The sequence below is a fragment of the Ascaphus truei genome, chromosome 6 (genome assembly GCF_040206685.1).
Source record: "Ascaphus truei isolate aAscTru1 chromosome 6, aAscTru1.hap1, whole genome shotgun sequence".
Classification (NCBI taxonomy): Eukaryota; Metazoa; Chordata; class Amphibia; order Anura; family Ascaphidae; genus Ascaphus; species Ascaphus truei.
The window spans coordinates 16,134,653-16,158,480 of NC_134488.1; the positions used below are offsets into that span (position 1 = coordinate 16,134,653).

General features: G+C 49.8%; 1 protein-coding gene across 7 annotated transcripts in view; it reads right to left on the bottom strand.

Annotated features, from left to right (window-relative positions):
* The window catches only part of GRAMD1B (GRAM domain containing 1B), a 133,787-nt gene that overhangs the window by 89,538 nt on the left and 20,421 nt on the right, over positions 1 to 23,828 (bottom strand). Inside the window, exons 1-2 of one of the 7 annotated variants that reach the window (XM_075603412.1) lie at positions 9,182 to 9,414; positions 8,932 to 9,039 (exon numbers count right to left, since the gene is read on the bottom strand). The exons of 2 other annotated variants lie outside the window; for them this stretch is intronic. In XM_075603412.1, the coding sequence (XP_075459527.1) occupies positions 8,932 to 9,039; positions 9,182 to 9,204 (131 nt within the window). In that variant the 5' untranslated portion in view covers positions 9,205 to 9,414. Of the gene's footprint in view, positions 1 to 2,127; positions 2,497 to 8,931; positions 9,040 to 9,181; positions 9,415 to 23,828 lie in introns of those variants that run through there. 4 more of the 7 variants (XM_075603415.1, XM_075603421.1, XM_075603414.1 and 1 more) reach the window with 4 other exon arrangements.

Here is a 23,828-nt window from a genome sequence, read left to right on the forward strand (position 1 = left end):
AGTATAGAAAGCCGCCTGTTTGGGGCGGTCCCCATCCCGTATTCACATGTTGTAAAGTTTCGGGTACGCATTATCAGATACTTCTTCAGACAAAGTATGCAGCAAATACATGGTGATACCTTTTTTTTGTACATAAATTGGATGCCGTTGTAGCACCTGATGAAACTTGATACTGCGTTCTTTGATGCTGTATTCTGGAGCACTTACAGGTTAATTCTTCTTGTTCGCTATTGTGCAATTTGGTGGACCCTCCTTTTCTCACGGCGCACTATTTCCCTTATTTTGTATATTTTTTTCTTTACTATTTTTTGTCAGCAACCTTTTACTTTTTCGATGTGTAATACTTCTTGCTATTTTCCTAAATACAGCTCAGCCCCCTTATAACGCTGTGCTTGGGGTCCAAAGAACCACATCGCGTTATAAGCGGATCGCGTTAGAAATAATGTACAATTGTATGCATTGTAATAAAGTATTTAAGATACCAATAATCGTGTTGTAAAGTATTCATAAATATGAAAATTGGGAGCCACGCATGCATCGCGTTATAAGCGGATTCGTGTTGTAGCGGATCGCGTTATAAGCGGCTTCGCGTTGTAGCGAATCGCGTTATAACGGGGTTGAGCTGCACTAAAAATCCCAGTTCTGCCAAATACTTCTCCATCTTCTCCAGCACCAGTCCTGCCAGATGCTGTTCCTTTCAAGCCCCCAATGCAGCAACAATGCTCTATTCCAACAGCCAATGCTGCCAGATACTGCTCCCTTCTACCACCTAATCCTTGTAGATACTATTCCCTTTCAGCATCCAGACTAGGGCCGCCAGTTAGCGTTTCTCCTCACTAACCAATTTTGCTGGATACTGCTACTTTCCAGCATCAATGCTCCCAGATACTGTAGTACTCCCATACAACAGACATGCCCATCTTACAGCCCCATGCTGCCACATGCTGGCCCTTTCCTGCCACCAATGCTGCCCCAAACTACAGTCAATGATGCTGAGTACTATTTTTTAGTGACTCCCCTAAAGCATACTGTATACTATACTACACTATTCCTGGCCCTAATACTGCCGGATACCATGTTTCCTTGTCCAGTATTTCAAGATACTGTACAGTACAGCTCTGTTCCTGCTGACAGCATTGCAAGCTACAGACACACAAACTTCTATATACTGCCCTCCTCCTGATTCTGCACCTGTGAGTTTCAGATACATCATTTCACAATGTGTATAACTAATGCCATTGGCAGATATAGATGATCATATATTCATTCCACCCGGCAGGTCATATATGTTCTGCAGTAACAGCTGTCCTCACAGAGTCCTCCAATTAAATATGTTTGTATTATGGTAACCCACCTTCTGCGGTGGATTAATGTCACTGCCTCAAGAGAATTGTTAATAACAGGGCCAAAGAAAGAAAGAAAATAAAGCTCTCCCTTCTGTGATCCACCCACCTGTGTGTACCCATGGGAGCTGACACATACTGTACAGCATAAAGTACACACATATCTCAAAACAGTGCGGGCACACAATCACTTCCCAATCGCACAGCCGAGCACCTACAGTAATTGTCACACACAACACACAGAAAGACACACCCTGTGCATAGACTATGAAACACAAACAGACACATTCACCACAGACTAACTAACCAGCACACAAGTCCAGAACAGCAGAGCTGAACAGCTCCATACAAATGTGAACATCTGCAGTGCACTACGCACATGTTGTCCACACAAGTACACACATATACTCCTCTCTCATACACACACACACACACACACACACACACTGCAGTGACAACCAGCACATGACGCATTGCTAATTTAAGCAACACTCAGGGTAGAAGTGGCCACAGCCTTTTGTCAGAGCCCCATCCCTGCCACAGCATAGGGGGGGACAGCAGCAGCAGCAGAAACTCTGCAGCATAATGTGGCACAATGCAGTGACAGCCACAGCATGCATTCTGCACTGTGCAATGCTCATCTTTCCCCCATCAAGAGCTTTGCAGTCACAGATCTAAAATCACACACCGGGTGATAGGGATAGACACACATATATATATAATCACAAGGTTACAGACACACACACAGTGTGTGACACAGACACCTAGAAGCCTAGGCACTAACCTGGCAGCCATGAAGGGATGAGGCAGCAGCATCGCTTGGTCCATTCATTCATGCAGAGAAAGGCAGCAGGCGGGGGAGGGGAGGCAGTGAGCAGGCGGGAGGGCTACTCACCTCCAGGTCCATCTCACATTTCCTGTCACTTACAGGGGGGAGATTTTTGGGGGGTCTGACAAGGTTAGGGAGCCTATTCCTCTGCTGCTCCTCTCTCTCACCCTCCTGCAGCTCAGTATGAAGGATGGGAGGAGGGATCAGCTGCTCAGATCTCCTCCCCTCCCTGACTCACAGCTACTCTGTGTATCCCAGGCTGCTTCTCACACATATGCTTTCTCCCTTCTCTCACACTCTTTCCAGGTACTCTCTCTCCCTCTCCTCTCCCCTTTCCCCATTTAATAGCCCTCCCTGCCCTCGCATAAGCACAGTACTACCAATCTGCTGTCACACAAACGGATGCTCTGGTATTGCACGCCCAGCATGTGACAAGCCTGTGCAGTTAACTGCACCAAAATACAGAGCTGGGGACATGGAAACTGGGGGCTGAGGCTCTGATATGTTCAATATGAACTGTTTTTATAGAAATCAGAATCTGACCAGCTTGCAGCTCACCCAAGAGTTCCTATTCTATCCCCAAACATCTATATCCAATATGCCAATCAAGTTTCTTAAATGTGACAAATATCTGTTAGGCTAATACAGTGTTTTTTTAATGGGGGTTCCCCGGGCATTCCTAAAGCGTTCCCTGCAATTTTCAGGTAAGTGGAAAATTGTACCAAATACGGAAGAATTTACAATGCATCTGATCTCAGACGCGCTATTAGGCAGCGCTTACAGTCCCGCCAACGGCGACCCGCGTCAAATCAAGTTGATGCAATCAGTCGTGGAGCCTATAATCGTCGCGACGGCACAACGCAGTGACCAAAATCGCTGGAAGTCAATAGAATTTGATTTTTTTCGGCGATTGCCGCGTGACGTCAGCAGCACGTGAGCGGTTTAGCCAATGAGGGTTGGAGTGGATCTGCCCTGTAAGGGGTGGGGGAAGTTTTTTGCCTGGGAGGAAGGAGATATGGGCCTTGGGTTAAAGGTGTGAACTTAGGGGGAAGGGAGGGCAACAACAGAAGGAAGGAGCAGAGTGGAAGATGGAGAAGGCCTGCCTGAAGACTTTCGGGGGGAGCTCACAGCGGTGCCTGTCAGAGGATACCGGTAGCGGTGGTCTCCCTTCCACCTGCTTCTAGGTGGAAGGGAAGCCCACTTGTACAGGCATCTCTGCAGATCTGGCACATGTTAGGGTTGCCAGCATGGTGTCCTGTGGTCCGGGACAATAGTCTGTTCCCCCCTTCGATGGTCCTGATCAAGGCAATTGTGGAGCAAAACCTGTGCATTTTCATCCTGTACCTCTATATCAAAGTATTTGCTCCAAGTTTGCGCTGTCTGCCCTAACTTGTGACTTGGGTTGTGTCAGTAGGAGGAGTTGGGGAGGAGTTACATGGTGCACAGATTATAATGAGATATCTCACATTCTGCGTCTCTTTCCCAGTTTGCACCTTGGGGAGAGTCAGTAGGAGGAGTTGGGAGGAGTTACATGGTGCACAGATTATAATGAGATATCTCACATTCTGCGTCTCTTTCCCAGTTTGCACCTTGGGGAGAGTCAGTAGGAGGAGTTGGGAGGAGTTACATGGTGCACAGATTATAATGAGATATCTCACATTCTGCGTCTCTTTCCCAGTTTGCACCTTGGGGAGAGTCAGTAGGAGGAGTTGGGGAGGAGTTACATGGGGCACAGATTATAATGAGATATCTCACATTCTGCGTCTCTTTCCCAGCTTGCACCTTGGGGAGAGTCAGTAGGAGGAGTTGGGGAGGAGTTACATGGGGCACAGATTATAATGAGATATCTCACATTCTGCGTCTCTTTCCCAGTTTGCACCTTGGGGAGAGTCAGTAGGAGGAGTTGGGGAGGAGTTACATGGGGCACAGATTATAATGAGATATCTCACATTCTGCGTCTCTTTCCCAGTTTGCACCTTGGGGAGAGTCAGTAGGAGGAGTTGGGGAGGAGTTACATGGTGCACAGATTATAATGAGATGTATCACATTCTGCGTCTCTTTCCCAGTTTGCACCTTGGGGAGAGTCAGTAGGAGGAGTTGGGAGGAGTTACATGGGGCACAGATTATAATGAGATATCTCACATTCTGCGTCTCTTTCCCAGTTTGCACCTTGGGGAGAGTCAGTAGGAGGAGTTGGGGAGGAGTTACATGGTGCACAGATTATAATGAGATATCTCACATTCTGCGTCTCTTTCCCAGTTTGCACCTTGGGGAGAGTCAGTAGGAGGAGTTGGGGAGGAGTTACATGGTGCACAGATTATAATGAGATATCTCACATTCTGCGTCTCTTTCCCAGTTTGCACCTTGGGGAGAGTCAGTAGGAGGAGTTGGGAGGAGTTACATGGTGCACAGATTATAATGAGATATCTCACATTCTGCGTCTCTTTCCCAGTTTGCACCTTGGGGAGAGTCAGTAGGAGGAGTTGGGGAGGAGTTACATGGTGCACAGATTATAATGAGATATCTCACATTCTGCGTCTGTCCCAGTTTGCACCTTGGGGAGAGTCAGTAGGAGGAGTTGGGGGGAGTTACATGGTGCACAGATTATAATGAGATGTATCACATTCTGCGTCTCTGTCCCAGCTTGCACCTTGGGGAGAGTCAGTAGGCGGAGTTGGGGAGGAGTTACATGGTGCACAGATTATAATGAGATGTATCACATTCTGCGTCTCTGTCCCAGCTTGCACCTTGGGGAGAGTCAGTAGGAGGAGTTGGGGGGGGGGGGGGAAGTTACATGGTGCCCAGATTATAATGAGATGTATCACATTCTGCGTCTCTGTCCCAGCTTGCACCTTGGGGAGAGTCAGTAGGAGGAGTTGGGGGAAAGTTACATGGTGCACAGATTATAATGAGATGTATCACATTCTGCGTCTCTTTCCCAGCTTGTACATTGGGGAGAGTCAGTAGGAGGAGTTGGGAGGAGTTACATGGGGCACAGATTATAATGAGATATCTCACATTCTGCGTCTCTGTCCCAGCATGCACCTTGGGGAGAGTCAGTAGGAGGAGTTGGGAGGAGTTACATGGGGCACAGATTATAATGAGATATCTCACATTCTGCGTCTCTGTCTCAGCATGCACCTTGGGGAGAGTCAGTAGGAGGAGTTGGGGAGGAGTTACATGGCGCACAGATTATAATGAGATATCTCACATTCTGCGTCTGTGTGCCATTTTTCCCCTTTATGTAACAAAACAAATCCTCCATAACTGAGCTGCATTTAAACACATTTTTCTCTAAGTTAATACATAGATCCCAATATCTCTACATATATAGGATAAGGGGCCAGCCGTGCCTCAAAGTCACAATACATTTTTAAGCGGTTCCACAGAATGATAACACATTTTTAAAGAGTTACCCCGTTCTTAAAAGCTTAATAAAATCTCTGCCCAAGATACAGTAGATATTTACAAAACATCTCTGCATACAACTCCTCAGTAAAAGCAACTTATGAACCCCCTACATTCGCCCAAACTGTATAGGCATAGCTTCATGAACTAGTTCTGTTATACAGTCCACTACTTCCTATTCAAAAATTGTGTTGCTTAAATGTTTACATGAGATGATTTTAAAAAACAGTGATCACTTATTTTATTTTAATTCTACAACAATCCCTGTAATATCTACTAGTACTGTATATTGTAACATCAAGAACATCGAAACTTACTGTATACGGCTCATGTTTTCTCCAAAATGTACTACCTTTTAAATATTTAGGCTTCTCAAAATTAATTATAAGAAAGTAAAAACAGAGTTGTAAAATATTTTTAAGAGTGCTTTCTTTCTCATATTTTTTTTTTAAACCTATATATGTTTTTTTTATAAAGATGGCTCTTTAAACCCTTTTGCTGAAAGAGAGACTTGAGTTGCAGGCATCTCTGGTGGCGAAAGGGTTAACCGACTTTCTGTCACAGTGACCTACAGAGCAAAGCTGGACTGATCCCTTTTTCTGAGTCAGAGCCAATTTCATCTGAAACCGAGTGTGAAAATATATACGTGATAATTCAATAGCGTGAAAGTATAGTGTGTGCATAATGTCATCATGCAGACATATTCCACACATGCTCAGCCCTCATCGCTGATCTCCCTGCGTGAGGCCGAAGTACAGTGATGCTGTACAGCAAAGTCATTGCTAGAGACCCCAATGGGAAACATTAAGAAAGATAAACTCAAGAGGATCATGTAATCAGGACAGAGACCAAAAACAGCTTAACCATATCAAAGCAGCACTTCAGCGTCTACATTCCCGCTGAAGGACAGCTACTGCATGCTACAGTATAAACCAATAAGCAATACAACGTAATTATGACGATGCACTTCTTCCACTCCCTAAATGGAGATACAAAAACATATTGCACCCACAATATTGGAATTGGTAACCCTCATATTTATTTATTCAGCAAATATGTTTTACCAGGATGTAATACATTGGGAAAGACCTGGCAAGGGTCTGTGGATTGGGGCTAGGTTTAATTCTAAATTGTGTGTTCTATAAGGCGAAAGAGTCTTACATACCAGAGAGCACAGAGATATTGTACACATAACTTCCCCTGGGACACAGAATAATGCTTTAATCCCTAGAACAGAGGTTCCCAACTCCAGTCCCCAAGGGCCACTAACAGTGCAGGTTTTAAGGCTATCCTCTCATTAGCACAGGTGGCCCAATGATTTTGACAGACCCACCTGTGCCCCAGAAGGGCTGTACTTAAAACCTGCACTATTTGTGGTTCTTGAGGACTGGCGTTGGGAACCTCTGCCCTAGAAGGATTTACTGTAGAAAGGTATTGGTGCAAACGAAACAGAATTACAGAGGGAACTTATGTTCCACCTTGTGCTGCTCTAAGGACACAGAAGAGCAAACATGTGGTCACTATCCCATTGATGTCACAATGCACTAATAACAGGATTAAAGAGAATTCACCAACAAAACATCTAATTTGCATGGGAATAAAAGAATGCAAAATGTATTTGGGGGACCGGGATGAGGGGAACCGTGCTATCTGGGAGTCTGGGAGTACCGTTGCCGGTGCAGAGTTAAGATATAAATCCCATAGACAAGGGGGCAGAATGAGGATTTTAATCCTGGAGGTTTGAGGGAGGGAAGGAGGCAGGATAAATGTAAGAGGATTAACGGCTCCGACTACAGATGGACTCCGACAACCTCCATGCTCTCTCACTCCTTGCCGCACGCTCTGTCCAACACTTGTTTGTACTCTGTTGTGCTCCTGTCGAGTCTTCCTGCCCCAAGCTTTGTGCTTCCCTTATCTTATTTTATAACTAATCTCCAGTACATCCAGCACTGTACAAGGTAGGACAGCACCACTACAGGGTTATGAGTGCAGTACCTACAATCTAATTTGAAGTAACTAAAGCTCAGTAAAACCGATAACTACCTCAGGATACACTTAGCTGGTGCTATTCTAAAACCACGTTTCCTGCATGTGCTTTAGCTAAAAGGTATTTTCTCCATCCTCCAAGGAAGAGTGTCTACCTCATGACTATGAGAATTAGCTCAAGGTCAAACAAATAATCTGAAAATCACTTCAGTGACTTGCCCATTTGCACCTTTTCTGTTCCCATTTTATATCTTCCACCTGTTCCTCTTTCGTTCTCACCCTAATCCTTCAATAGAGCATTCCTCTGCCTCATGGTATTTTCAATGGTAAGTGGAAGATCCCACAGAAGACTTGAGTTCTCCTCTCTAAGAGTTGATGGAAAAGGCGCTCAACGCTAAAGGACTGCTAAGCGTGACAGAGATGCAGAAGTGCAATTATATCATTGTATTCTCTCTTGTCAATCCCTATGAGGAGGAACAGTACATCTAGTCAGGTCAAGGGCTGCTGCCTTTCACATATCATCAATATTTTTTTAATATTGGGAAAATCATAAATGACCACAAGAGCAGGGAATAACACAGTGATGGCAATGGGCTATAGAAAATTAGGAGATCTCTATTAAAGCTACAGTAAGCAAGTCATTTTATATTTCCGTTTTAGGTACTAAGGTCCAGGTTGCAAACCAGGGGTGGGCAACTCCAGTCCTCAAGGGCCACTAACAGGTCTGTATATCCCTGCTTCAGCACAGGTGGCTCTATCAGTGCCTCTAAACTTTGACAGAGCCACCTGTGCTGAAAAAGGGATATCCTAAAAACCTGACCTGTTGGTGGCCCCTTGAGGACTGGGGTTGCCCGCTCCTGTTGTAAACTCTACAGGTACAAATACATTTTCCTGTATCTTTCTGCCATATGTATGGTGATGTTTCCCTATTGTTACAGTATGTAAAAATACATTACGGTTAACTCTTTGAATTGAAGGAATGAATTCTCCTTTCAGCAACCTGGCTGGTTCGGAGGTGCCTGAACAAATGGTGGTGACATTGGACAGCAGAGAAAGAGGTGACAAGACAAAAAAAAAACAAAGCTCTATACTAAATGAAGCATTATACTGAGGGAAGGCAGGGAAAGTTACACAATGTCAGCAACACAATGTCAGCAACACAATTAGATCTGTTGAACTAGTTTGGAAGCCTTAACAGGTGTACAGTAGCTGCCTTGATTGACTAAACTGGTTTAATTGTTTTCACTACTGAGAAGGATAGAGAGGGAGCAATGACTAATTGGCAAGCGGGAACACACACAGGCTCATGCACCAAGACTAGAAGAGACACAGAAAGAGAGATGGAGAAGGAGGATGAGAATAAACCTGCATGCCATCCTGCGAGCATCCCAAGACCAGGGCACAGTGCGTCTCTTCAGTCCACGGATAACCTCCTGGCAGCTGCAGTCTGGCAGTGGACGCTCACAGTAAGTGCTGCAGAGAAAATGAGCAACCACAAGCCAACTTCCATGAGCCCATATCCAAACCAGAGGGAAGCACTATACCAAGGCTGGGGGGATATGGTACTTGAAGGGCAATACTGTAGGTGGGAAGGATCACTGATTTCTCTGCTTACCAGACAAGCCTGAACCCTCTCATTAGTGCAGAAATGCTAATCCGATGGGCACATCGCTGCCTGCCCACTCACAGTTATGTCTGTTCCAGTACATATTGGATAACATCAGACGATTGGCAGTCCTGGTTTGTGCAATAACGTTTGTATATCCCCTGTCGTTCTCCCATACTCTTCCTTTCCTCTCTCTCTCTCTCCCCCCCAGTAGCTCTGCTGAATACAGCTCTGCTGACAATCTGAGCTGAGCATGTGCAGAATGGAGGGGGCAGAGGGAAGTGAAGCTAGAATTGGCATTCCTGCCAGACATACTGCCTCAGAGTGGGAGGGATAAAGGGGGGAGAGATCTGCAAAGTGAGGGACAAGGAGAGCAGAAGTTAGAAATACCCATCACTTGGAGGAGGAAGGGGGATAACCGTATCATCATTCCCTCTAACCCTCGACACATGTTCCCATCTCTTTCTGTCATTCACCTGTCTCCAACTTCCTCACGTGGAGCAAATCCTCTCTGCCCCCCCCCCCCCGACCATTAATTACTGTATTAATGCATGGTACATATGTTTGGCTAGTGCCACTTAAAGTGAAAACCCACCTTGTACAGGCAAAGACAGGCACTTGATGAGATAAGTGATCTTTGAAGAATCGCCCTGCTCCCAATATTTAATGCATTGTCCTCATCTCTTGCAGCAACTGGTCTTACTCTGTTAAGGGTGTTCTGCATAGCATTTCTGAGCCAGCAGTTAAGGGCCTAACATATGGAGGGTGCTTTCTTAATGATACAATGTCTTTGGGTATAAAGGATCACTGAGAAGGCACACTCAGACCTCGCTGGACAGAATAACGCCCCCAACTGGGGGTGCCCGAGAGCCTCTCCTTGCAATGCCTCAAGACCTCCGTCAGCCGCAGATTCTTCTGTCCGGCGAGGTCTGAGTGTGCCTTAGCACACTTACTGCATGACGACAAGGCTGGGAACACGCCAGGTAGAGGTCTGAGTGTGCCTTAGCACACTTACTGCATGACAAGGCTGGGAACACGCCAGGTAGAGAGGTCTGAGTGTGCTTTAGCACACTTACTGCATGACAAGGCTGGGAACACGCCAGGTAGAGGTCTGAGTGTGCCTTAGCACACTTACTGCATGACAAGGCTGGGAACACGCCAGGTAGAGGTCTGAGTGTGCCTTAGCACACTTACTGCATGACAAGGCTGGGAACACGCCAGGTAGAGAGGTCTGAGTGTGCCTTAGCACACTTACTGCATGACAAGGCTGGGAACACGCCAGGTAGAGAGGTCTGAGTGTGCTTTAGCACACTTACTGCATGACAAGGCTGGGAACACGTCAGGTAGAGGTCTGAGTGTGCCTTAGCACACTTACTGCATGGCAAGGCTGGGAACACGCCAGGTAGAGTTCTGAGTGTGCCTTAGCACACTTACTGCATGGCAAGGCTGGGAACACGCCAGGTAGAGGTCTGAGTGTGCCTTAGCACACTTACTGCATGGCAAGGCTGGGAACACGCCAGGTAGAGGTCCAAGTGTGCCTTAGCACACTTACTGCATGGCAAGGCTGGGAACACGCCAGGTAGAGAGGTCTGAGTGTGCCTTAGCACACTTACTGCATGGCAAGGCTGGGAACACGCCAGGTAGAGGTCTGAGTGTGCCTTAGCACACTTACTGCATGACAAGGCTGGGAACACGCCAGGTAGAGGTCTGAGTGTGCCTTAGCACACTTACTGCATGACAAGGCTGGGAACATGCCAGGTAGAGGTCTGAGTGTGCCTTAGCACACTTACCGCATGACGACAAGGCTGGGAACACGCCAGGTAGAGGTCTGAGTGTGCCTTAGCACACTTACCGCATGACAAGGCTGGGAACACGCCAGGTAGAGGTCTGAGTGTGCCTTAGCACACTTACTGCATGGCAAGGCTAGGAACACGCCAGGTAGAGGCCTGAGTGTGCCTTAGCACACTTACTGCATGACAAGGCTGGGAACACGCCAGGTAGAGGTCTGAGTGTGCCTTAGCACACTTACTGCATGACAAGGCTGGGAAAAAACCAGGTAGAGAGGTCTGAGTGTGCTTTAGCACACTTACTGCATGGCAAGGCTGGGAACACGCCAGGTAGAGGTCTGAGTGTGCCTTAGCACACTTACTGCATGACAAGGCTGGGAACACGCCAGGTAGAAGTCTGAGTGTGCCTTAGCACACTTACTGCATGGCAAGGCTGGGAACACGCCAGGTAGAGGTCTGAGTGTGCCTTAGCACACTTACTGCATGGGAACATGCCAGGTAGAGGTCTGAGTGTGCCTTAGCACACTTACTGCATGGCAAGGCTGGGAACACACCAGGTAGCGGTCTAAGTTTGCCTTAGCACACTTACTGCATGACGACAAGGCTGGGAACACGCCAGGTAGAGGTCTGAGTGTGCCTTAGCACACTTACTGCATGGCAAGGCTGGGAACACGCCAGGTAGAGAGGTCTGAGTGTGCCTTAGCACACTTACTGCATGGCAAGGCTGGGAACACGCCAGGTAGATTTCTGAGTGTGCCTTAGCACACTTACTGCATGGCAAGGCTGGGAACACGCCAGGTAGAGTTCTGAGTGTGCCTTAGCACACTTACTGCATGACAAGGCTGGGAACACGCCAGGTAGAGGTCTGAGTGTGCCTTAGCACACTTACTGCATGGCAAGGCTGGGAACACGCCAGGTAGAGGTCTGAGTGTGCCTTAGCACACTTACTGCATGGCAAGGCTGGGAACACACAAGGTAGAGTTCTGAGTGTGCCTTAGCACACTTACTGCATGTCAAGGCTGGGAACACACCAGGTAGAGGTCTGAGTGTGCCTTAGCACACTTACTGCATGACGACAAGGCTGGGAACACGCCAGGTAGAGGTCTGAGTGTGCCTTAGCACACTTACTGCATGACAAGGCTGGGAACACGCCAGGTAGAGGTCTGAGTGTGCCTTAGCACACTTACTGCATGACGACAAGGCTGGGAACACGCCAGGTAGAGGTCTGAGTGTGCCTTAGCACACTTACTACATGGGAACACGCCAGGTAGAGGTCTGAGTGTGCCTTGGCACACTTACTGCATGACGACAAGGCTGGGGAACACACCAGTTTCTTAACCTATGTTTTCCCAGATCTTGTTTATTAAAAACGCTGTTACGCTCTGTTTTTTCTTTTTTCACTTTGAGGATTTTTTAGTGGTATTATTGGACATCCCTCAGTGAGTGTAAATTGTATTTTTACTATACTTTTTTGGCACAATTTTTTTAGGACTGTATATATTTTGTTATTCTTTAAACACATTATTTCACTATTCAGCGATTCGCGCGTTGTTCACTTTTTCACCGTTACCACACGGTTCTAGAGACCGTTATTCATTAGCAGCACCGAGGAGAATTCCCATATTATGTATTTTATTTGCGCTTCCATGTTTGCTCACCATGCCTAGGTACCTGCTCGATCATTCCTGCCCATGTACCTACAAATACATGTCAATGTGTTTCTTTATACCTGCATGCAGAGAGCTGCCTGTTTCTTTACACATAGATTTATCTTTATATACCTTCATGCATATTTCTGCATATCTACGTGTCTCTATTTCAGTCGGTGTCTATAAAATAACTCAAAATAGGACATGGAGTTGTGAACGTATCACATCTGACCATCTGTTTGGTGTCAGATGACTGGTCTCAGCCAATCAAATCCTCCTAATCCCTGTCAGGTGACATAGCTTAACTGTCACTCTGAGTAAGCATCAGATCTCTGATCCGTTAGCATCCTTGATATCCTATGTATTCCTGCAGATATCAGGGACACAATGGTGTGGTCAGGACTCAGGAAGAGGGACCAGTGTGGCAGAGTTAGGAAGAGGGACCAGTGTGGCAGAGTTAGGAATAGGGGACAAGTGTGGCAGAGTTAGGAAGAGGGGCCAGTGTGGCAGAGTTAGGAAGAGGGACCAGTGTGGCAGAGTTAGGAATAGGGGACAAGTGTGGCAGAGTTAGGAAGAGGGGCCAGTGTGGCAGAGTTAGGAAGAGGGGCCAGTGTGGCAGAGTTAGGAAGAGGGGCCAGTGTGGCAGAGTTAGGAATATGGGACCAGTGTGGCAGAGTTAGGAATAGGGGACAAGTGTGGCAGAGTTAGGAAGAGGGGCCAGTGTGGCAGAGTTAGGAAGAGGGGCCAGTGTGGCAGAGTTAGGAAGAGGGGCCAGTGTGGCAGAGTTAGGAAGAGGGGCCAGTGTGGCAGAGTTAGGAAGAGGGGCCAGTGTGGCAGAGTTAGGAATAGGGGACAAGTGTGGCAGAGTTAGGAAGAGGGGCCAGTGTGGCAGAGTTAGGAAGAGGGGCCAGTGTGGCAGAGTTAGGGGCCAGTGTGGCAGAGTTAGGAATAGGGGCCAGTGTGGCAGAGTTAGGAATAGGGGCCAGTGTGGCAGAGTTAGGAAGAGGGACCAGTGTGGCAGAGTTAGGAATAGGGGACAAGTGTGGCAGAGTTAGGAAGAGGGACCAGTGTGGCAGAGTTAGGAAGAGGGACCAGTGTGGCAGAGTTAGGAAGAGGGGCCAGTGTGGCAGAGATAGGAATAGGGGCCAGTGTGGCAGAGTTAGGGGCCAGTGTGGTAGAGTTAGGAATAGGGGCCAGTGTGGCAGAGTTAGGAATAGGGGCCAGTGTGGCAGAGTTAGGAAGAGGGACCAGTGTGGCAGAGTTAGGAATAGGGGACAAGTGTGGCAGAGTTAGGAAGAGGGGCCAGTGTGGCAGAGTTAGGAAGAGGGACCAGTGTGGCAGAGTTAGGAATAGGGGACAAGTGTGGCAGAGTTAGGAAGAGGGGCCAGTGTGGCAGAGTTAGGAATAGGGAACAAGTGTGGCAGAGTTAGGAATAGGGGACCAGTGTGGCAGAGTTAGGAATATGGGACCAGTGTGGTAGAGTTAGGAATATGGGACCAGTGTGGCAGAGTTAGGAATAGGGAACAAGTGTGGCAGAGTTAGGAATAGGGAACCAGTGTGGCAGAGTTAGGAATAGGGGACCAGTGTGGCAGAGTTAGGAATAGGGGACCAGTGTGGCAGAGTTAGGAATAGGGGACCAGTGTGGCAGAGTTAGGAATAGGGGCCAGTGTGGCAGAGTTAGGAATAGGGGCCAGTGTGGTAGAGTTAGGAATATGGGACCAGTGTGGCAGAGTTAGGAATAGGGGCCAGTGTGGCAGAGTTAGGAAGAGGGACCAGTGTGGCAGAGTTAGGAATAGGGGACAAGTGTGGCAGAGTTAGGAATAGGGGCCAGTGTGGCAGAGTTAGGAATAGGGGACCAGTGTGGCAGAGTTAGGAATAGGGGACCAGTGTGGCAGAGTTAGGAATAGGGGACCAGTGTGGCAGAGTTAGGAATAGGGGCCAGTGTGGCAGAGTTAGGAATAGGGGCCAGTGTGGTAGAGTTAGGAATATGGGACCAGTGTGGCAGAGTTAGGAATAGGGGCCAGTGTGGTAGAGTTAGGAATATGGGACCAGTGTGGCAGAGTTAGGAATAGGGGCCAGTGTGGCAGAGTTAGGAATAGGGAACAAGTGTGGCAGAGTTAGGAATAGGGGACCAGTGTGGCAGAGTTAGGAATATGGGACCAGTGTGGTAGAGTTAGGAATATGGGACCAGTGTGGCAGAGTTAGGAATATGGAACAAGTGTGGCAGAGTTAGGAATAGGGAACCAGTGTGGCAGAGTTAGGAATAGGGGACCAGTGTGGCAGAGTTAGGAATAGGGGACCAGTGTGGCAGAGTTAGGAATAGGGGACCAGTGTGGCAGAGTTAGGAATAGGGGCCAGTGTGGCAGAGTTAGTAATAGGGGACCAGGAATAGGGGCCAGTGTGGCAGAGTTAGGAATAGGGGACCAGTGTGGCAGAGTTAGGAATAGGGGCCAGTGTGGCAGAGTTAGGAAGAGGGACCAGTGTGGCAGAGTTAGGAATAGGGGCCAGTGTGGCAGAGTTAGGAAGAGGGACCAGTGTGGCAGAGTTAGGAAGAGGGGCCAGTGTGGCAGAGATAGGAATAGGGGCCAGTGTGGCAGAGTTAGGGGCCAGTGTGGTAGAGTTAGGAATAGGGGCCAGTGTGGCAGAGTTAGGAATAGGGGCCAGTGTGGCAGAGTTAGGAAGAGGGACCAGTGTGGCAGAGTTAGGAATAGGGGACAAGTGTGGCAGAGTTAGGAAGAGGGGCCAGTGTGGCAGAGTTAGGAAGAGGGACCAGTGTGGCAGAGTTAGGAATAGGGGACAAGTGTGGCAGAGTTAGGAAGAGGGGCCAGTGTGGCAGAGTTAGGAATAGGGAACAAGTGTGGCAGAGTTAGGAATAGGGGACCAGTGTGGCAGAGTTAGGAATATGGGACCAGTGTGGTAGAGTTAGGAATATGGGACCAGTGTGGCAGAGTTAGGAATAGGGAACAAGTGTGGCAGAGTTAGGAATAGGGAACCAGTGTGGCAGAGTTAGGAATAGGGGACCAGTGTGGCAGAGTTAGGAATAGGGGACCAGTGTGGCAGAGTTAGGAATAGGGGACCAGTGTGGCAGAGTTAGGAATAGGGGCCAGTGTGGCAGAGTTAGGAATAGGGGCCAGTGTGGTAGAGTTAGGAATATGGGACCAGTGTGGCAGAGTTAGGAATAGGGGCCAGTGTGGCAGAGTTAGGAAGAGGGACCAGTGTGGCAGAGTTAGGAATAGGGGACAAGTGTGGCAGAGTTAGGAATAGGGGCCAGTGTGGCAGAGTTAGGAATAGGGGACCAGTGTGGCAGAGTTAGGAATAGGGGACCAGTGTGGCAGAGTTAGGAATAGGGGACCAGTGTGGCAGAGTTAGGAATAGGGGCCAGTGTGGCAGAGTTAGGAATAGGGGCCAGTGTGGTAGAGTTAGGAATATGGGACCAGTGTGGCAGAGTTAGGAATAGGGGCCAGTGTGGTAGAGTTAGGAATATGGGACCAGTGTGGCAGAGTTAGGAATAGGGGCCAGTGTGGCAGAGTTAGGAATAGGGAACAAGTGTGGCAGAGTTAGGAATAGGGGACCAGTGTGGCAGAGTTAGGAATATGGGACCAGTGTGGTAGAGTTAGGAATATGGGACCAGTGTGGCAGAGTTAGGAATATGGAACAAGTGTGGCAGAGTTAGGAATAGGGAACCAGTGTGGCAGAGTTAGGAATAGGGGACCAGTGTGGCAGAGTTAGGAATAGGGGACCAGTGTGGCAGAGTTAGGAATAGGGGACCAGTGTGGCAGAGTTAGGAATAGGGGCCAGTGTGGCAGAGTTAGTAATAGGGGACCAGGAATAGGGGCCAGTGTGGCAGAGTTAGGAATAGGGGACCAGTGTGGCAGAGTTAGGAATAGGGGCCAGTGTGGCAGAGTTAGGAATAGGGGCCAGTGTGGCAGAGTTAGGAATAGGGGCCAGTGTGGCAGAGTTATGAATAGGGGCCAGTGTGGCAGAGTTAGGAATAGGGGACCAGTGTGGCAGAGTTAGGAATAGGGGACCAGGAATAGGGGCCAGTGTGGCAGAGTTAGGAATAGGGGCCAGTGTGGCAGAGTTAGGAATAGGGGACCAGGAATAGGGGCCAGTGTGGCAGAGTTAGGAATAGGGGCCAGTGTGGCAGAGTTATGAATAGGGGCCAGTGTGGCAGAGTTAGGAATAGGGGACCAGTGTGGCAGAGTTAGGAATAGGGGACCAGGAATAGGGGCCAGTGTGGCAGAGTTAGGAATAGGGGCCAGTGTGGCAGAGTTAGGAATAGGGGACCAGTGTGGCAGAGTTAGGAATAGGGGACCAGGAATAGGGGCCAGTGTGGCAGAGTTAGGAATAGGGGCCAGTGTGGCAGAGTTAGGAATATGGGACCAGTGTGGCAGAGTTAGGAATATGGGACCAGTGTGGCAGAGTTAGGCATAGGGGCCAGTGTGGCAGAGTTAGGAATAGGGGCCAGTGTGGCAGAGTTAGGAATAGGGGACCAGGAATAGGGGCCAATGTGGCAGAGTTAGGAATAGGGGCCAGTGTGGCAGAGTTAGGAATAGGGGCCAGTGTGGCAGAGTTAGGAATAGGGGACCAGGAATAGGGGCCAATGTGGCAGAGTTAGGAATAGGGGCCAGTGTGGCAGAGTTAGGAATAGGGGACCAGGAATAGGGGCCAGTGTGGCAGAGTTAGGAATAGGGGCCAGTGTGGCAGAGTTAGGAATAGGGGCCAGTGTGGCAGAGTTAGGAATAGGGGACCAGGAATAGGGGCCAATGTGGCAGAGTTAGGAATAGGGGCCAGTGTGGCAGAGTTAGGAATAGGGGCCAGTGTGGCAGAGTTAGGAATAGGGGCCAGTGTGGCAGAGTTAGGAATAGGGAACCAGTGTGGCAGAGTTAGGAATAGGGGACCAGTGTGGCAGAGTTAGGAAGAGGGGCCAGTGTGGCAGAGTTAGGAAGAGGGACCAGTGTGGCAGAGTTAGGAATAGGGGACAAGTGTGGCAGAGTTAGGAAGAGGGGCCAGTGTGGCAGAGTTAGGAATAGGGAACAAGTGTGGCAGAGTTAGGAATAGGGGACCAGTGTGGCAGAGTTAGGAATATGGGACCAGTGTGGTAGAGTTAGGAATATGGGACCAGTGTGGCAGAGTTAGGAATAGGGAACAAGTGTGGCAGAGTTAGGAATAGGGAACCAGTGTGGCAGAGTTAGGAATAGGGGACCAGTGTGGCAGAGTTAGGAATAGGGGACCAGTGTGGCAGAGTTAGGAATAGGGGACCAGTGTGGCAGAGTTAGGAATAGGGGCCAGTGTGGCAGAGTTAGGAATAGGGGCCAGTGTGGTAGAGTTAGGAATATGGGACCAGTGTGGCAGAGTTAGGAATAGGGGCCAGTGTGGCAGAGTTAGGAAGAGGGACCAGTGTGGCAGAGTTAGGAATAGGGGACAAGTGTGGCAGAGTTAGGAATAGGGGCCAGTGTGGCAGAGTTAGGAATAGGGGACCAGTGTGGCAGAGTTAGGAATAGGGGACCAGTGTGGCAGAGTTAGGAATAGGGGACCAGTGTGGCAGAGTTAGGAATAGGGGCCAGTGTGGCAGAGTTAGGAATAGGGGCCAGTGTGGTAGAGTTAGGAATATGGGACCAGTGTGGCAGAGTTAGGAATAGGGGCCAGTGTGGTAGAGTTAGGAATATGGGACCAGTGTGGCAGAGTTAGGAATAGGGGCCAGTGTGGCAGAGTTAGGAATAGGGAACAAGTGTGGCAGAGTTAGGAATAGGGGACCAGTGTGGCAGAGTTAGGAATATGGGACCAGTGTGGTAGAGTTAGGAATATGGGACCAGTGTGGCAGAGTTAGGAATATGGAACAAGTGTGGCAGAGTTAGGAATAGGGAACCAGTGTGGCAGAGTTAGGAATAGGGGACCAGTGTGGCAGAGTTAGGAATAGGGGACCAGTGTGGCAGAGTTAGGAATAGGGGACCAGTGTGGCAGAGTTAGGAATAGGGGCCAGTGTGGCAGAGTTAGGAATAGGGGACCAGGAATAGGGGCCAGTGTGGCAGAGTTAGGAATAGGGGACCAGTGTGGCAGAGTTAGGAATAGGGGCCAGTGTGGCAGAGTTAGGAATAGGGGCCAGTGTGGCAGAGTTAGGAATAGGGGCCAGTGTGGCAGAGTTAGGAATAGGGGCCAGTGTGGCAGAGTTAGGAATGGGGACCAGTGTGGCAGAGTTAGGAATAGGGGACCAGGAATAGGGGCCAGTGTGGCAGAGTTAGGAATAGGGGCCAGTGTGGCAGAGTTAGGAATAGGGGACCAGGAATAGGGGCCAGTGTGGCAGAGTTAGGAATAGGGGCCAGTGTGGCAGAGTTATGAATAGGGGCCAGTGTGGCAGAGTTAGGAATAGGGGACCAGTGTGGCAGAGTTAGGAATAGGGGACCAGGAATAGGGGCCAGTGTGGCAGAGTTAGGAATAGGGGCCAGTGTGGCAGAGTTAGGAATAGGGGACCAGTGTGGCAGAGTTAGGAATAGGGGACCAGGAATAGGGGCCAGTGTGGCAGAGTTAGGAATAGGGGCCAGTGTGGCAGAGTTAGGAATATGGGACCAGTGTGGCAGAGTTAGGAATATAGGACCAGTGTGGCAGAGTTAGGAATAGGGTCCAGTGTGGCAGAGTTAGGAATAGGGGCCAGTGTGGCAGAGTTAGGAATAGGGGACCAGGAATAGGGGCCAATGTGGCAGAGTTAGGAATAGGGGCCAGTGTGGCAGAGTTAGGAATAGGGGCCAGTGTGGCAGAGTTAGGAATAGGGGACCAGGAATAGGGGCCAATGTGGCAGAGTTAGGAATAGGGGCCAGTGTGGCAGAGTTAGGAATAGGGGACCAGGAATAGGGGCCAGTGTGGCAGAGTTAGGAATAGGGGCCAGTGTGGCAGAGTTAGGAATAGGGGCCAGTGTGGCAGAGTTAGGAATAGGGGACCAGGAATAGGGGCCAATGTGGCAGAGTTAGGAATAGGGGCCAGTGTGGCAGAGTTAGGAATAGGGGCCAGTGTGGCAGAGTTAGGAATAGGGGCCAGTGTGGCAGAGTTAGGAATAGGGAACCAGTGTGGCAGAGTTAGGAATAGGGGACCAGTGTGGCAGAGTTAGGAATAGGGAACCAGTGTGGCAGAGTTAGGAATAGGGGACCAGTGTGGCAGAGTTAGGAATAGGGGACCAGTGTGGCAGAGTTAGGAAGAGGGGCCAGTGTGGCAGAGTTAGGAATAGGGGACCAGTGTGGCAGAGTTAGGAATAGGGAACCAGTGTGGCAGAGTTAGGAATAGGGGACCAGTGTGGCAGAGTTAGGAATAGGGGCCAGTGTGGCAGAGTTAGGAATATGGGACCAGTGTGGCAGAGTTAGGAATAGGGGCCAGTGTGGCAGAGTTAGGAAGAGGGGCCAGTGTGGCAGAGTTAGGAAGAGGGGCCAGTGTGGCAGAGTTAGGAATATGGGACCAGTGTGGCAGAGTTAGGAATAGGGGCCAGTGTGGCAGAGTTAGGAATAGGGGACCAGTGTGGCAGAGTTAGGAATAGGGAACCAGTGTGGCAGAGTTAGGAATAGGGAACCAGTGTGGCAGAGTTAGGAATAGGGGCCAGTGTGGCAGAGTTAGGAATAGGGGCCAGTGTGGCAGAGTTAGGAATAGGGGACCAGTGTGGCAGAGTTAGGAATAGGGGACAGTGTGGCAGAGTTAGGAAGAGGGGCCAGTGTGGCAGAGTTAGGAATAGGGGCCAGTGTGGCAGAGTTAGGAATAGGGGACCAGTGTGGCAGAGTTAGGAATAGGGGACAGTGTGGCAGAGTTAGGAATAGGGGCCAGTGTGGCAGAGTTAGGAAGAGGGACCAGTGTGGCAGAGTTAGGAATAGGGGACAGTGTGGCAGAGTTAGGAATAGGGGACAGTGTGGCAGAGTTAGGAATAGGGGCCAGTGTGGCAGAGTTAGGAAGAGGGACCAGTGTGGCAGAGTTAGGAATAGGTGACCAGTGTGGCAGAGTTAGGAATAGGGGCCAGTGTGGTAGAGTTAGGAATATGGGACCAGTGTGGCAGAGTTAGGAATATGGGACCAGTGTGGCAGAGTTAGGAATAGGGGCCAGTGTGGTAGAGTTAGGAATATGGGACCAGTGTGGCAGAGTTAGGAATAGGGGCCAGTGTGGCAGAGTTAGGAATAGGGAACAAGTGTGGCAGAGTTAGGAATAGGGGACCAGTGTGGCAGAGTTAGGAATATGGGACCAGTGTGGTAGAGTTAGGAATATGGGACCAGTGTGGCAGAGTTAGGAATAGGGAACAAGTGTGGCAGAGTTAGGAATAGGGAACCAGTGTGGCAGAGTTAGGAATAGGGGACCAGTGTGGCAGAGTTAGGAATAGGGGACCAGTGTGGCAGAGTTAGGAATAGGGGCCAGTGTGGCAGAGTTAGGAATAGGGGCCAGTGTGGCAGAGTTAGGAATAGGGGACCAGTGTGGCAGAGTTAGGAATAGGGGACCAGTGTGGCAGAGTTAGGAATAGGGAACAAGTGTGGCAGAGTTAGGAATAGGGAACAAGTGTGGCAGAGTTAGGAATAGGGGCCAGTGTGGCAGAGTTAGGAATAGGGGGCCAGTGTGGCAGAGTTAGGAATAGGGGGCCAGTGTGGCAGAGTTAGGAAGAGGGACCAGTGTGGCAGAGTTAGGAATAGGGGACCAGTGTGGCAGAGTTAGGAATAGGGGACCAGTGTGGCAGAGTTAGGAATAGGGGACCAGTGTGGCAGAGTTAGGAATAGGGGCCAGTGTGGCAGAGTTAGGAATAGGGGCCAGTGTGGCAGAGTTAGGAATAGGGGACCAGTGTGGCAGAGTTAGGAATAGGGGCCAGTGTGGCAGAGTTAGGAATAGGGGACCAGGAATAGGGGCCAGTGTGGCAGAGTTAGGAATAGGGGACCAGTGTGGCAGAGTTAGGAATAGGGGCCAGTGTGGCAGAGTTAGGAATAGGGGCCAGTGTGGCAGAGTTAGGAATAGGGGCCAGTGTGGCAGAGTTAGGAATAGGGGACCAGTGTGGCAGAGTTAGGAATAGGGGACCAGGAATAGGGGCCAGTGTGGCAGAGTTAGGAATAGGGGCCAGTGTGGCAGAGTTAGGAATAGGGGACCAGGAATAGGGGCCAGTGTGGCAGAGTTAGGAATAGGGGCCAGTGTGGCAGAGTTATGAATAGGGGCCAGTGTGGCAGAGTTAGGAATAGGGGACCAGTGTGGCAGAGTTAGGAATAGGGGACCAGGAATAGGGGCCAGTGTGGCAGAGTTAGGAATAGGGGCCAGTGTGGCAGAGTTAGGAATAGGGGACCAGTGTGGCAGAGTTAGGAATAGGGGACCAGGAATAGGGGCAGTGTGGCAGAGTTAGGAATAGGGGCCAGTGTGGCAGAGTTAGGAATATGGGACCAGTGTGGCAGAGTTAGGAATATGGGACCAGTGTGGCAGAGTTAGGAATAGGGGCTAGTGTGGCAGAGTTAGGAATAGGGGCCAGTGTGGCAGAGTTAGGAATAGGGGACCAGGAATAGGGGCCAATGTGGCAGAGTTAGGAATAGGGGCCAGTGTGGCAGAGTTAGGAATAGGGGCCAGTGTGGCAGAGTTAGGAATAGGGGACCAGGAATAGGGGCCAATGTGGCAGAGTTAGGAATAGGGGCCAGTGTGGCAGAGTTAGGAATAGGGGACCAGGAATAGGGGCCAGTGTGGCAGAGTTAGGAATAGGGGCCAGTGTGGCAGAGTTAGGAATAGGGGCCAGTGTGGCAGAGTTAGGAATAGGGGACCAGGAATAGGGGCCAATGTGGCAGAGTTAGGAATAGGGGCCAGTGTGGCAGAGTTAGGAATAGGGGCCAGTGTGGCAGAGTTAGGAATAGGGGCCAGTGTGGCAGAGTTAGGAATAGGGAACCAGTGTGGCAGAGTTAGGAATAGGGGACCAGTGTGGCAGAGTTAGGAATAGGGAACCAGTGTGGCAGAGTTAGGAATAGGGGACCAGTGTGGCAGAGTTAGGAATAGGGGACCAGTGTGGCAGAGTTAGGAAGAGGGGCCAGTGTGGCAGAGTTAGGAATAGGGGACCAGTGTGGCAGAGTTAGGAATAGGGGACCAGTGTGGCAGAGTTAGGAATAGGGGACCAGTGTGGCAGAGTTAGGAATAGGGGCCAGTGTGGCAGAGTTAGGAATAGGGGCCAGTGTGGCAGAGTTAGGAATAGGGGACCAGTGTGGCAGAGTTAGGAATAGGGGCCAGTGTGGCAGAGTTAGGAATAGGGGACCAGGAATAGGGGCCAGTGTGGCAGAGTTAGGAATAGGGGACCAGTGTGGCAGAGTTAGGAATAGGGGCCAGTGTGGCAGAGTTAGGAATAGGGGCCAGTGTGGCAGAGTTAGGAATAGGGGCCAGTGTGGCAGAGTTAGGAATAGGGGCCAGTGTGGCAGAGTTAGGAATAGGGGACCAGTGTGGCAGAGTTAGGAATAGGGGACCAGGAATAGGGGCCAGTGTGGCAGAGTTAGGAATAGGGGCCAGTGTGGCAGAGTTAGGAATAGGGGACCAGGAATAGGGGCCAGTGTGGCAGAGTTAGGAATAGGGGCCAGTGTGGCAGAGTTATGAATAGGGGCCAGTGTGGCAGAGTTAGGAATAGGGGACCAGTGTGGCAGAGTTAGGAATAGGGGACCAGGAATAGGGGCCAGTGTGGCAGAGTTAGGAATAGGGGCCAGTGTGGCAGAGTTAGGAATAGGGGACCAGTGTGGCAGAGTTAGGAATAGGGGACCAGGAATAGGGGCAGTGTGGCAGAGTTAGGAATAGGGGCCAGTGTGGCAGAGTTAGGAATAGGGGCCAGTGTGGCAGAGTTAGGAATAGGGGCCAGTGTGGCAGAGTTAGGAATAGGGGCCAGTGTGGCAGAGTTAGGAATAGGGAACCAGTGTGGCAGAGTTAGGAATAGGGGACAGTGTGGCAGAGTTAGGAATAGGGGCCAGTGTGGCAGAGTTAGGAAGAGGGACCAGTGTGGCAGAGTTAGGAATAGGGGACAGTGTGGCAGAGTTAGGAATAGGGAACAAGTGTGGCAGAGTTAGGAATAGGGGCCAGTGTGGCAGAGTTAGGAAGAGGGACCAGTGTGGCAGAGTTAGGAATAGGTGACCAGTGTGGCAGAGTTAGGAATAGGGGCCAGTGTGGTAGAGTTAGGAATATGGGACCAGTGTGGCAGAGTTAGGAATATGGGACCAGTGTGGCAGAGTTAGGAATAGGGGCCAGTGTGGTAGAGTTAGGAAT